General features: G+C 43.8%; 1 protein-coding gene across 2 annotated transcripts in view; it reads left to right on the top strand.

The window, feature by feature from the left end:
• Positions 1 to 15,473, top strand: part of DNAH14 (dynein axonemal heavy chain 14) — a 329,828-nt gene that overhangs the window by 289,525 nt on the left and 24,830 nt on the right. For both annotated transcript variants that reach the window (XM_028111778.2, XM_088017199.1), the window contains exons 77-80: positions 7,177 to 7,374; positions 9,691 to 9,890; positions 12,849 to 13,006; positions 13,901 to 14,097. In XM_028111778.2, the coding sequence (XP_027967579.2) occupies positions 7,177 to 7,374; positions 9,691 to 9,890; positions 12,849 to 13,006; positions 13,901 to 14,097 (753 nt within the window). The remainder of the gene's footprint in view (positions 1 to 7,176; positions 7,375 to 9,690; positions 9,891 to 12,848; positions 13,007 to 13,900; positions 14,098 to 15,473) is intronic.

Genomic DNA, 15,473 nt, shown 5'->3' with positions numbered 1-15,473 from the left:
CAGCCTCCGGCAAAGACATTTGGAAACCACAGCAACAGGCCCCTCCCCCAGAAGATCAGCACGAACAGCCAGCAAGCCAAGACCAAGTTCACCGATCAAGGAGAACGGGAGAACTCCAGCGCTAGGGGAATACTGCACATAGAATTCATGGCTTTTTTTTTACCACGATTCATTAGTTCATCAAAGTTAATTTTTGTTAACTGTTTTTTTTTTCTTTTTCTTTTTCCCTTTTTCAACCAACATCTTATCAATCTCTTTTTTTAAAAAAAAAAACAAAAACATTTTTTATTTTTCATTTTTAGAGTCATATTTTATCCCTTCATAGTAGTTACCCTTATTTTTGGCATATATATATATAAGTTGTTCTCTCTTTAAAATTTTGAGATACAGTTTTTTCTAACAGATAAAAATATACCCTAAATCGCTAGTGTATGGTTCTGTTCTAGTCCATCGCCTGATCACATTATCTCCCTTTTTTTTTCTTTTTTAAATCTTCTTTCTTTTTTCAAACAACTTCTTATCTTATCAAATCCTTTTATAAAATCTTTTATAATTTTCATCTTTACAGTCATCTTCTATCCCTTCATTGTATCAACCCTTATTTTGTACATATATGTCTTTCTTCCTTTAAAATTTTAGGAGGTACTTTTTTCTAACAGACCAAAATACGCCCAAAATCTAGTGTGTGGCACTGATCTATGCATTAGCCTGATTATATTTGATCACATTCTGCTTTTTTTGTATTGTTCTGTTTTTGTTTTTATCTTTTTTCTTTTTTCTTTTTTTTTTTTCCTCTTTCTTTTTTCTTTCTTTCCCTTTCTTTTCCCCTGGTTTCAGGTCTTTTCTGATTTGTATACAGTATATTTGCTGGGGACGTTGTAGCATTTTGTTCTCTCATTCATCTATTCTCCTCTGGACAAAATGACAAGACGAAAAAAATCACCTCAGCAAAAAGAACAAGAGGTAGTACCGTCAGCCAGGGACCTACTCAATACGGACATTAGTACGATGTCGGACCTAGAGTTCAGAATCATGACTTTAAAGATACTAGCTGGGCTTGAAAAAAGCGTGGAAGTTATTAGAGAAACCCTTTCTGGAGAAATAAAAGAACTAAAATCTAACCAAGTCGAAATCAAAAAGGCTATTAATGAGGTGCAATCAAAAATGGGGGCACTAACTGCTAGGATAAATGAGGCAGAAGAGAGAATCAGTGATATAGAAGACCAAATGATGGAAAGTAAAGAAGCTGAGAAAAAGAGGGAGAAACAACTACAGGATCACGAGGGCAGAATTCGAGAGATAAGTGATATGATAAGACGAAACAACATTAGAATAATTGGGATCCCAGAAGAAGAAGAAAGAGAGAGAGGGGCAGAGGGTATATTGGAGCAAATAATAGCAGAGAACTTCCCTAATGTGGGGAAGGAAACAGGCATCAAAATCCAGGAGGCACAGAGAACCCCTCTCAAAATCAATAAAAATAGGTCAACACCCCGACATCTAATAGTAAAACTTACGAGTCTCAGAGACAAAGAGAAAATCCTGAAAGCAGCTCGGGAGAAGAGATATGTAACCTACAATGGTAAAAATATTAGATTGGCAACAGACCTATCCACAGAGACCTGGCAGGCCAGAAAGGACTGGCAAGATATCTTCAGAGCACTAAACGAGAAAAATATGCAGCCAAGAATACTATATCCAGCTAGGCTGTCATTGAAAATAGAAGGAGAGATAAAAAGCTTCCAGGACAAACAAAAACTAAAGGAATTTGCAAACACAAAACCAGCCCTCCAAGAAATATTGAAAGGGGTCCTCTAAGCAAAGAGAGAGCCTAAAAGCAGCAAAGATCAGAAAGGAACACAGACAACACACAGTAACAGTCACCTTACAGGCAATACAATGGCACTAAATTCATACCTTTCAATAGTTACCCTGAATGTAAATGGGCTCAATGCCCCAATCAAAAGACACAGGCTATCAGATTGGATTAAAAAACAAGACCCATCCATATGCTGTTTGCAGGAGACTCATTTTAGACCCAAAGACACCCCCAGATTGAAAGTGAGGGGGTGGAAAACCATTTACCATGCTAATGGACACCAAAAGAAAGCTGGGGTGGCAATCCTTATATCAGACAAACTAGATTTTAAAACAAAGACTGTAATAAGAGATGAGGAAGGACACTATATCCTACTTAAAGGGTCTATCCAACAAGAAGATCTAACAATTGTAAATATCTATGCCCCGAACATGGGAGCAGCCAATTATATAAGGCAATTAATAACAAAAGCAAAGAAACACATTGACAACAATACAATAATAGTGGGGGACTTTAACACCCCTCTGACTGAAATGGACAGATCATCTAAGCAAAAGATCAACAAGGAAATAAAGACTTTAAATGACACACTGGACCAAATGGACTTCACAGACATATTCAGAACATTCCATCCCAAAGCAACGGAATACACATTCTTCTCTAGTGCCCATGGAACATTCTCCAGAATTGATCACATCCTAGGTCACAAATCAGGTCTCAACCGGTACCAAAAGATTGGGATCATTCCCTGCATATTTTCAGACCACAATGCCTTGAAACTAGAACTCAATCACAAGAGGAAACTCGGAAAGAACTCAAATACATGGAGGCTAAAGAGCATCCTACTAAAGAATGAATGGGTCAACCAGGAAATTAAAGAAGAATTAAAAAAATTCATGGAAACCAATGAAAATGAAAACACAACTGTCCAAAATCTTTGGGATACAGCAAAGGCAGTCCTGAGAGGAAAGTATATAGCAATACAAGCCTTTCTCAAGAAACAAGAAAGGTCTCAAATACACAATCTAACCCTACACCTAAAGGAGCTGGAGAAAGAACAGCAAATAAAGCCTAAACCCAGCAGGAGAAGAGAAATAATAAAGATCAGAGCAGAAATCAATGAACTAGAAACCAAAAGAACAGTAGAACAGATCAACGAAACTAGGAGCTGGTTCTTTGAAAGAATTAACAAGATTGATAAACCCCTGGCCAGACTTATCAAAAAGAAAAGAGAAATGACCCAAATCAACAAAATCATGAATGAAAGAGGAGAGATCACAACCAACACCAAAGAAATACAAACAATTATAAGAACATATTATGAGCAACTCTATGCCAGCAAATTAGATAACCTGGAAGAAATGGGTGCATTTCTAGAGAAGTATCAACTACCAAAACTGAACCAGGAAGAAATAGAAAACCTGAACAGACCTATAACCACTAAGGAAATTGAAGCAGTCATCAAAAATCTCCCAACAAACAAAAGCCCAGGGCCAGATGGCTTCCCAGGGGAATTCTATCAGACATTTAAAGAAGAATTAATACCTATTCTCCTGAAACTGTTCCAAAAAATAGAAATGGAAGGAAAACTTCCAAATTCATTTTATGAGGCCACCATTACCTTGATCCCAAAACCAGACAAAGATCCCATCAAAAAGGAGAATTACAGACCAATATCCTTGATGAACATGGATGCAAAAATTCTCACCAAAATACTAGCCAATAGGATCCAACAGTACATTAAAAGGATTATTCACCACGACCAAGTGGGATTTATCCCTGGGCTGCAAGGCTGGTTCAACATCCGCAAATCAATCAACGTGATACAATACATTAACAAAAGAAAGAACAAGAATCATATGATCCTCTCAATAGATGCAGAAAAAGCATTTGACAAAGTACAGCATCCTTTCTTGATCAAAACTCTTCAGAGTACAGGGATAGAGGGTACATACCTCAATATCATAAAAGCCATCTACGAAAAACCTACAGCGAATATCATTCTCAATGGGGAAAAGCTGAGAGCTTTTCCCCTAAGGTCAGGAACGCGGCAGGGATGTCCACTCTCACCACTGCTATTCAACATAGTATTAGAAGTCCTAGCCACAGCAATCAGACAACAAAAAGAAATCAAAGGCATCCAAATCGGCAAAGAGGAAGTCAAACTCTCACTCTTTGCAGATGATGTGATACTTTATGTGGAAAACCCAAAAGACTCCACCCCAAAACTGCTAGAACTCATACAGGAATTCAGTAAAGTAGCAGGCTATAAAATCAATGCACAGAAATCAGTGGCATTCCTATTCACCAACAACAAGACAGAAGAGAGACAAATCAAGGAGTCGATCCCATTCACAATTGCACCCAAAACCATAAGATACCTAGGAATAAATTTAACCAAAGAGGCAAAGGATCTGTACTCAGAAAACTATAAAATACTCAGGAAAGAAATTGAAGAAGACACAAGGAAATGGAAAAACGTTCCATGCTCATGGATTGGGAGAACCAACATTGTGAAGATGTCAATGCTACCTAGAGCAATCTACACATTCAATGCAATCCCCATCAAAATACCATCCACTTTTTTCAAAGAAATGGAACAAATAATCCTAAAATTTGTATGGAACCAGAAGAGACCCCGAATAGCCAGAGGAATGTTGAAAAAGAAAAGCAAAGCTGGCGGCATCACAATTCCGGACTTCCAGCTCTATTACAAAGCTGTCATCATCAAGACAGTATGGTACTGGCACAAAAACAGACACATAGATCAATGGAACAGAATAGAGAGCCCAGAAATGGACCCTCAACTCTATGGTCAACTTATCTTTGACAAAGCAGGAAAGAATGTCCAGTGGAAAAAAGACAGTCTCTTCAACAAATGGTGTTGGGAAAATTGGACAGCCACATGCAGAAGAATGAAACTGGACCATTTCCTTACACCACACACAAAAATAGACTCCAAATGGTTGAAAGACCTAAACGTGAGACAGGAGTCTATCCAAATCCTAAAGGAGAACACAGGTAGCAACCTCTTCGACCTCAGCCGCAGCAACTTCTTCCTAGAAACATCACCAAAGGCACAGGAAGCCAGGGCAAAAATGAACTATTGGGATTTCATCAAGATAAAAAGCTTTTGCACAGCATAGAAACAGTCCACAAAACCAAAAGACAACCGACAGAATGGGAGAAAATATTTGCAAATGACATATCAGATAAAGGGCTAGTATCCAAAATCTATAAAGAACTTATCAAACTCAACACCCAAAGAACAAATAATCCAATCAAGAAATGGGCAGAAGACATGAACAGACATTTTTCCAAAGAAGACATCCAAATAGCCAACAGGCACATGAAAAAGTGCTCAACATCGCTCGGCATCAGGGAAATCCAAATCAAAACCTCAATGAGATACCACCTCACACCCGTCAGAATGGCTAAAATTAACAAGTCAGGGAACGACAGATGTTGGCGGGGATGTGGAGAAAGGGGAACCCTCCTACACTGTTGGTGGGAATGCAAGCTGGTGCAACCCCTCTGGAAAACAGTATGGAGGTTCCTCAAACAGTTGAAATTAGAGCTACCGTTCGATCCAGCAATTGCACTACTGGGTATTTACCCCAAAGATACAAATGTAGGGCCCCGAAGGGGTACGTGCACCCCAATGTTTATAGCAGCAATGTCCACGATAGCCAAACTGTGGAAAGAGCCAAGATATCCATCGACAGATGAATGGATAAAGAAGATGTGGTATATATACACAATGGCATATTATGCAGCCATCAAAAGGAATGAGATCTTGCCATTTGCAACGACGTGGATGGAACTGGAGGGTGTTATGCTGAGTGAAATAAGTCAATCAGAGAAAGACATGTATCAAAAGACCGCACTGATATGAGGAATTCTTAATCTCAGGAACAAACTGAGGGTTGCTGGAGTGGTCGGGGGTGGGAGGGATGGGGTGGCTGGGTGATAGACATTGGGGAAGATATGTGCTACGGTGAGCGCTGTGAATTGTGTAAGACTGTTGAATCACAGATCTGAAACAAATAACACAACATATTTTAAGAAAAAAGAAAAAGAAGAAGATAGCAGGAGAGGAAGAATGAAGGGGAGTAAGTCAGAGGGGGAGACGAACCAGGAGAGATGATGGACTCTGAAGAACAAACTGAGGGTTCTAGAGGGGAGGAGGGTAGGGGGATGGGTTAGCCTGGTGATGGGTATTAAAGAGGGCACATTCTGCATGGAGCACTGGGTGTTATGAACAAACAATGAATCATGGAACACTACACCAAAACAAATTATGTAATATATGGTGATTAACATAACAATAAAAAATTAAAAAAAAAATCAGACAGGGATGCCCATTCTCACCACTGACACTCAGCATTGCCTTAAAAGCTCTAGTCAATACAGGACACAGAGGACATAATTCATATCAACGATGTAAAATCATATTCATTCATATTAATGATAGGGAATAAGAAGAAAACTGTATGTAAGAGATCCACTGTCCAGTTGCAGGGCAGGCATATGCTAGCCTAGCATTTTTGGAAGAAAGGGAAACAAGATGAAAGGGAGGGAGAGTGCTGGTTGCGGGAGGCATGGGGGTGGAAAGGAGGAATGGGGTCCACTTATGTTGCATGGAGTTGTGAGAACGTCTGTGCACAGGGGACCCAAGAAACGGGGCACAGAGGGGGCTATGGCACGGGGGACGGGGTGTCTGATGGTGAGAGCAGGGGATGTGAGGAGGACACTCACATTTCCTTGTTTACCCTGATGTGCCTCTGAATTTAGCGCCACCAGCTGGTTTTGTCTATTCAAAATAACCATTGTAATTCAAGAATTCAATGTTTGTCCAACAACAAAAAAGAATTAATGGATGAAAATGTAATTCTAATATTTTTATTCCTCTTGCTATTTCCATATACAATTGACACTTGAAATGTGGGGATCAGGGGCACCGACCCCCTGTGTGGTTAAAAATCCACATATAACTTTTGACTCCTCCCAAATGTAACTAATAGCGGACTATTGACCGGAAGCCTTACTGATAACATCAATTAACACCTATTCTGTATGTTGTATGTATTATATACTGTGTTCTTATAATAGTCAGCCCAAGAAAAGGAAATGTTATTGAGAAAATCATAAGGAACAGAAAATACATTTACAGGACTGTGAAAAAACCCACATATACAGGGACCCACATAATTCAAACACGTTGCTGTTCACGGGTCAGCTGCATTTTTAAAGAGAAAATATCCGTGTCTGTTTGAGAATTGATGATTTTATGTTAAAACATCCCAGTGAGCTGCAAACACGTTCTGAAATAATAAAAACTGGTGGATTTTCTAAAGGTCTCCATCAAGATTTTGGAAAATGCCCTGAGCACACGGTCCAGTATTTCGTGGCCGACACTGAACTACCTGATTGGAGAAGTGATTTACGGTGGCTGGGTGACCGACACGTGGGACAGGCGATGTTTGAACACGCTTCTCTACAAATTTTGTAATCCAGAAGTGCTGAGAGAGGACTTCAGTTTCTCCAGTGATGAAGTAAGAAAATGTATTTCCTTACATCACTCGCTTAACTAAGTGTTGTTGCATTCTTTAAAATCTGCGTTTAAAGAAATTTTAATGTTCCCTTTCAATGGCTTTTATTAACTTCCAGTGTTTTTTTAGAAGATTTTATTTACTTATTTGTCAGAGAGAGAGAGCATGAGCAGGGGGAGTGGGAGAGGGAGAAGCAGACACCCCGCTGAGCAGGAAGCCCGATGTGGGACTCGATCTCAGGATCCTGGGATCATGACCTGAGCCGAAGGCAGATGCTTTACCGACTGAGCCACCCAGGCGCCCCTCTAAATTTCCAGTCTTACAGACATAATTTAGCATTACTCTAGCAGTTAACATTTCATCTATCCATCCGTACTCTCCAGGCCAGAGGAGACCTGGATATGACCTCTGTTCCCTCAATCATCCGAATTGACAGTGGTCACCCTGATGGCAACATCCTCCTTCCCGTCTTCCATCACCTCCCCTGTGCAAACCCCTATGCCTCTGTAGTAGACCTGTCCCTTTGCAGAGACCCAGACGGAAGACACACAGTGGCCCCTAGTCCCCAGACATCCTGCGATCGTACTGGGTAAAAGTCGGCCACTCTGGGCCTGGGACCCTGTCTCACTTTCTGGGAGTACCCAGAGGTCCCTGTCCCCATGCTGCAGGCTCTTGGCTCTGCCCTCTGCACCATCCTTCCAGTTCCATAGAAAGGGGCCCATTTTTATAGCTAACCGGTTTCTTCTGCAGCTTCCCTTCTGCAGTTGAACTGCAGTCTGCCATCCTCTTCACCTTCCACTGTCTCTGTCCCTGTCACACCAAGGTGACACCGTTCACTGTTATGCTCTATGAGTTTCTGGAACCAGTTTGTCATCCTTTCTAATAGAGGTGAACCAGCACGTGTCCCAGCAGCTCAGCTGTGTCCTGGTGGCTCAGGGTTCCCGGGGAGTTACGCCCAAGATGTCAGCTGGGGCTGCGGTCACAGGGCTTCACTGGGGCGGGAGAAGCCACTTCCAAGGCCACTCACGGGACTGATGGCCAGAAGCCTCAGTGCCTCCACGTGCAAGACCCCGGGGGGGGGGGGGGGGGGCAGGCAGCGCAGGGGTGGCTCCCGACCACCATTGATGGGGGATGTCAGGGGATCGGGGTCATGCAGCCGGCCACCCTGAGAGCAACCGAACCACCCAAGAGAAATGAGGCTGCAGCACCGTGTACGAGCTGGTCCCCTCCACTCGGCGCTCTGTCGGAAGAAGCCGGCCGCGCAGTCCAGCCTCCGTTCCAGGAGAGGAGAAGGCAGCTCTGTGTTTCAGAGGGATGGAGTCCAAGAAGCCAAAGATAGTTACGTTCGTCCCCATCGCTAAGTAGGGTTCTTTTTTTAAGATTTTATTTATTTATTTGAGAGAGAGAGAATGAGAGATAGAGAGCACGAGAGGGAAGAGGGTCAGAGGGAGAAGCAGACTCCCTGCCGAGCAGGGAGCCCGATGTGGGACTCGATCCCGGGACTCCAGGATCATGACCTGAGCCGAAGGCAGTCGCTCAACCAACTGAGCCACCCAGGCACCCGCTAAGTAGGGTTTTGAAGGCCCATTTTCTCTCAGTTAGATGTGACTCTGGGAGTCGGCCTTACTGAGCAGTACCAGTTACAGCGAGGTGCAGCAAGATACCGCCAGTGGCCTGGGAAAAAAGAGCCCGCCTGCGCCCATTAAGGAGCTTGTCAATTTTTGAAATTTTTATTATTTATTTTATAGAATTTTGCACCTTCTGTCCATCTTCCCCATTTTGCCCACCCCCACCTCCCAAGTGGTGAGAATGATTCTTCAGCTCAGTGTCACATTCCTTGTATAAGTCTTGCCACAGTGAAATGGTGTATGGAGGCTGGACTGCGTCCGCTGTGAATACAGCTCAGGGAGGCAGCAGGCAGTGAGAAGCAGCCTAGCCTTTAAAGTCTCTCTTTTCCCAACAAGAAAGTTATCGTGGGGGCGCCTGGGTGGCTCAGTTGGTTAAGCAACTGCCTTCGGCTCAGGTCATGATCCCAGGGTCCTGGGATCGAGCCCAGTATCAGGCTCCCTGCTCGGCAGGAAGCCTGCTTCTCCCTCTGCCACTCCCCCTGCTTGTGTTCCCTCTCTCGCTGTGTCTCTCTCTATCAAATAAATAAAATCTTTAAAAAAAAAAAAGAAAGTTATTGTGCAGATCGATACAACTGCACCTAGAACTGAGAAGGGCCTTCTGTATACATTTCATGGGCAGCAGTGTCTTCATGCATTACAGAACGTTAAGTATCACTCTGGGCAGAGACTAACGACGTGGTTAACTCTTCAGAGATGTCAGCCAGTGCCCAAATCTGCGAGCATCAGGGAGTGCATACACATCATCCAGTCTTTACCTGACGACGACCCTCCAGAGCTCTTAGGGCTGCACCCTGAGGCCATACGAGGCTGCAGGGAGATCCAGGGCCAGAAGTTCATTGACAGCCTCATCGTCCTGCAACCCAGAGCCACCATGGCCAACCTCATGATCAGGTAAGAACCCACTAGGATGAAGTTTAGCTGGAAATCATTAAATCATTAAGAATGTTTAGTTGGAAATGAATATTTAATAATTTGAAGAGATACAATGCTGAACTTGTAGATAAAGTCTAAAATATAGTGTAAAACCTAAAACACAGTCTAAAAATAGAGACTAAATCCTCCAAATGACAGAGGTGAGTAGACGCACACAGAAATATAATTACCAAGCATGTGGCGGGTACTCAGTAAATGTTTGTGGAATGTGTGCTGGTACTCTCCCTAGTGAGTGGCATTTTTAAACTGAATTAGTTTCAGTGCGAAATGTCACATTTACTTCTCTAGGACAGGGCAGGATCCCCGTCACAATAAGTAGGAGGACAGTGTGGTCAAGGGGGCTGTGCTCTGCCCTTAGAGGCCTTAGAGGCCTGTGTGGCTTACACTCTGTTAGTCACACCACCCCGGCACCCTCACTCTGCTTCTCTGTACAGACACACATCACCTGTCTACCCATCAAGGCCATCGTGAACTTCAGATGGTCTCACAAAGGTACCCCAAACTCTCCAACCTCGTCAGCCTGTAACTGTAAGATAGGGTCATATGTGTTACAGCTACGACCACCTGGGGTGAGCTCCCCAGAGAAGTGTGTTCCTGCTCTGCTCACTCAGAGCTGCTTGGGACACAGGCAGCACACACAGGCTGGCTCTGGGTTCAAATCCCAGCACCATCACTTGACTTTGCAAACTTGGGGGTGCCAATTAAGTCTTTTGTCTCAGGTTCATCATGTTTAAATTAGAAATAATAATAGTGCCTAGCAGGGCTGTGCTCAGAATACAAGTTCCTTATGTAAGTTCGGCCTAAAAATCTAGTGTTTCAATTTGCAAGTCTAGGATTTTAACAAGCATTTTTAAAAGGTCTTTGAATAGCGTTTGGTTCCATCTACAAACTTAAACACTTTCAGATATGGTAACATTCATTACAAAGTTAACGTACTTCAGCTAGCTGACTGCCAAACCCTCTCGAGTCTCTCAATAAATCTCATAAATCTAATAATTAAACAAATATTCTGGATCTTAAACTCTTACCTTTTTTTTATTTATTTACTTGAAAGAGAGAGAGAGAAAGAGAGAGCATGAGCAGGGAGGAGAGGGGGAAGCAGATTCCCTGCGAGCAGGGAGCTGGAGATCATGACCTGAGCCAGAGGCAGATGCTTAACCAACTGAGCCACCCAGGTGCCCCTCTTATATTTTTAAATATATCATCAACTTAGGTTGTTTCAACCTAAAGTCATAAATTTATTTTTTTAAGATTATTTACTTATTTATTTGAGAGAGAGGGAACACAAGCAGGGGGAGCAGCAGAGGGAGAAGCAGGCTCCCCGCTGAGCAGGGAGCCCGATGCGGGGCTTGATCCCAGGACCCTGGGATCATGACCTGAGCCGAAGGCAGATGCTTAACCAACTGAGCCACCCAGGTGCCCCTAAAATCATAAATTTAAACCAATTTTTCAATTATCTGTTTTAAGTTGGAGTCCCAAAGCTGACCTTCAGGTTTTAACAGCCCCGAATCTTTTAACTATCCCAAATATTTAAAACACCAACATGTACAGATTCCCCAACACAAAACTATTGTTACTGTGATTTTGATTCTGTTAGTCTTGTCTACACCAGCTTCTAAGTCTTCCCCACGTTGAGAGATGCTAAGCAGGGACCAGGGGCATCACTGTGCAGGATGCATTGAGTCTGCCTTCTCAGGGCTTAAGGTTGGAGAAAACCCAAGCCGATAAACTAAAACAGAAATGTCAACCACAACATGAGTTGATTCTTACTGGCAACACTCATAGGATGCCTTGAGCCCTGATTAGAGTTGTCACCAAGATAGTAACAACTCCCAAACCTGTGAGGTGACGGTCACATTGCCCACATCCCTGGGTTCCAACGACGTGTGCCCCAACAGACTCATAGACTCACAGACTGGGTATTACGCTTCATTTGCCCTGCAGGAGAGCTGGGAACACCGGCTCCACTTGGGGCCTCCATGTTCTCCCCTCTGGTGCACAGGGGCCCCCACTCTGGATAACTACCCGGTGACCTCACCATAGGCCCCTCTGGAGATGTTTGCTTATTGAAATTGTCTGATCTTTTGAATCCTGATGAATCCCACCTAGTAACCCTACTTTCAAGTCAAAAACTAAGGTTTTCCTACTGCATTACCTGCAGCGGTAGCTTCCAGACTATCGCTTACCTTCCAGGACGACCCTCGTTTGGGTGTGTGAGCTGGGCTGTTACTGAAAGCCGGTCCCTGCCGGTATTCAGAGTAACTGAGTGGGACGCAAAGCAGGTGCATACCATGTCCGTCTTCTCCACTTACAGTAGGGAGGTGCGGTCGCCATCCTGAGCCCCGGTTTCAAAGAGCTGCTCCAGCTTCAGCGTTTCCTGGCTCTGTTTGTGTCCCCCTAACACAAGGATGCACAGTCAGGTTGCCTGTTTTTCTTCATTCTGCTGGTGGCACTTCACGGACCGTGCATTCAGAGGATGCAGAGTTGACAAGTTTTAAAGTTTTAAAACTTTAAAAATATGGGGCGCCTGGGTGGCTCAGTCTTTAGGCGTCTGCTTTCGGCTCAGGTCATGATCCCTGGGTCCTGGGATCAAGTCCCGCATCAGGCTCCCCGCTCCACGGGAAGCCTGCTTCTCCCTCTCCCACTCCCCCTGCTTGTGTTCCCTTTCTTGCTGTGTCTCTCTCTGTCACATAAATAAATAAAATCTTATAAAAAAACCTAAAAATCATGTTTTGTTGTAAATGTCTGCAGTGCATTGGGCAGTTTCCTCATCTATAAAATGCAGCAAACTCCATGATCCTCGCCCATAGCTCTGTGGCTCTGGGAGGCTGTGTTGGCCCTCAGACGGGACCCATCGGAGGGCTCTCCCGGTTCAAACAGATCTGAAGGTCATTCTCCTCCTAATTCTTTCTGCAGTCGTGAGCACAGTAATGACGAACTGGTGATGGAAATTTTATCCGACATGATAAAGCAGCTGCCAATGTCTGTGGAGAAGGAGGAATGTTCTGGAACTCCCAGCATGAAGTACATCATGTCCAGCCCCATTTGGGAGTCTCTTTATAAAGGTATCCAAGGTAAGCAGGGGACATGAGTGGCGGCCTCAGGGAAGGACTCTGGCAGCAACAGGAAGAAAGAGTGGAGATCCCACCAAAGGGAGCACAGAAATACAAAGCCTGAGTGAGCGGGAGAGCAGACTCTGTCCAAGCTGAGAGATGGAGAGCAGACAAGAAAACGATGCTGTGGCTTTGTCTTTGCTTCTGTTTTTGTTGAGGCTGGGAGGGAGTGAGGTGAGGGGGGTGGTGGCCCCAAGACTAGAGGGGAGGGAGTCATCCTTGTGGCAAAGTGGGCCGGGAGCAGCAGGGTTTGGAGGGGCCCTCGACTCTGAGCAGCAAGGCTCCGGGGGGCCAAAGTGTGGGGTGGGGGCAACCGGCCCGGTCAAGTTGTCAAATTCGTATCTTAACCCTCGAAAGAAAGTTCATCTGGGGACCCAATGCTGAGCAGTAGTCTATGCGGTCAGTGCTGTTGCTGAGTCTGGACCACAGCCGGCCAACGAGGGCTGTGGCCAAATCCAGCTACCGTTCCTTCTCGATCAACCTGAACGCGAAAATGGTTTTTACATGATTTTATTGGTTTAAAAAAAGAAAGAAAGAATATTTTCAGCACATAAGTATCATGTAAAATTCCAGTTTGAGTGCCCACAAGTAAATCTTCATTGGCATGCGGCTGTGTGCTCGCTCATTTCCATGTGTGGGCGCCTGTGTTCACAGGCCAAAGCAGGGCTGAGCGGTCGTGACACAGAAGGGCCCCAGAGCCTGCGCCAGTCACTGAGTTTTTGCAACAACAAAAAAAAAAGGTGTCTCAATCCCTGGTCTGGACACATGAAGTTCCTTTGATTTCCAGAGCCTATATTTCTCCACATAAAGCCTCCTTTTATCTGAAAACTAACATCATTTTCTGTCTGTTTAAAGGCTATGATCCCCTTATCCATTGCGCCTTGCTATCCTTTCTAAGCCAAGAAATTGAACGGTTTGATAAGTTCTTATTGGTTGTGCATAAGTCTTTGAAAGACCTTCAACTTGCAATAAAAGGGGAGATCATCCTTACCCAAGAACTGGAGGAAATATACGGCTCTTTCCTTAGTATGCAAGTACCCACGCTGTGGCAGGTAAGCGCTACCCTTCCCAGCTTGCTTGCTCCCCAGGGCCTTGGTCAAATATTCCGTTACCACTGACCTACTTGTGGTGTGAGTACGTATGAATTTATTGGCAATTCCACTTAGATAAATTTAAGACATATTGTTAAATTGTAAGTTTCAGAAAACGATGTCATTTTCAAGATAAAACCTATATACTTATGTGCGCATATATGTGCTTATAAAAACACACGTGCCTCAGATTCGAGATACCCAAACAAAAGTTTTGGGAGAAAATGCACGGGCAACTCCTAAGAGTGGTTGCCTGACATGAGGGAAACTTGAGGGTCTTGTGGGCGGGGGAAGAGGCTTTAATTTTACATTTCCTATATCACTGTATCTTACTGTACTCTTTTGATTTTTTATCATATTCATGCCTTTTTAATTTTTATTCCAGTATAATTGACATACAGTGTCAGATTAGCTGGGGGGTGTGGGAGAGTGATTCCACAGTTTTGTACATTACTCAGTGCTCATCGGGCCGAAGTGTCCTCTTCACCCTCATCAGCTGTTTCCCCCACCCCCGACCTGCCCCGCTGGTGAACAGCAGTGTGTTCTTCATAGTTAAGAGTCTGTTTCTTTGTTTTGTTTTAGGGTTTATCTGAGAGAGAGAGCATGAGCAGGGGGGAGGGGCAGAGGCAGAGGGAGAAGCAGACCCCCCGCCGAGCAGGGAGCCCGATGCGGGGCTCGATGCCAGGACCCTGGGATCGTGACCTGAGCTGGAGGCAGACGCTTCACTGACTGAGCCCCCCAGGCGTTCCGAGTGTTTTTTGATTTGTCTCTTTTTTTTCTTTTCTTAAATTCCACATGTGAGTGAAATCATATGGTATTTGTCTTTCTCTGCCTGACTTATTTCACTCACCATTATACTCTCTAGGTCTATCCATGTTGCAAATGGCAAGATTTCATCCTTTTTTATGGCTACTACATCTTCTTTATTCATTCATCTATCAAAGGACACTTCAGTTATTGGTTATATTGGTCTTGGTTATTGTAAATAATGCTGCAATAAACATAGGGGTGCATATTTCTTTTTGAATTCGTGTTTTTGTATTCTTTGAGTAAATACCCACTAGTGGATTAATGGAAATGCAGTAATTCTATTTTTAATGTTTTGAGGAACCTCCATACTGTTTTCCACAGTGACTGCACCAATTTCCATTCCCACCAACAGTGTAGGAGGGTTCCCCTTTCTCCACATTCGCTCCAACACCTGTCTCGTGTTTTTAATTTTAGCCATTCTGACAGGTGTGAGTCCATATCTCATTGTGGTTTTGATTTGCATTTCCCTGATGATCAGTGATGCTGAGCATCTTTTCATGTGTCTGTTGACCATCTGCATGTCTTCT

The sequence above is a fragment of the Eumetopias jubatus genome, unplaced genomic scaffold, assembly GCF_037043125.1.
Source record: "Eumetopias jubatus isolate StellerSeaLion01/CBP00866 unplaced genomic scaffold, mEumJub1_p1.0 scaffold_12, whole genome shotgun sequence".
Lineage (NCBI taxonomy): Eukaryota > Metazoa > Chordata > Mammalia > Carnivora > Otariidae > Eumetopias > Eumetopias jubatus.
The sequence above is the reverse complement of the archived record's forward strand: the minus strand, read 5'-3'. Positions and strand labels throughout refer to the sequence as shown.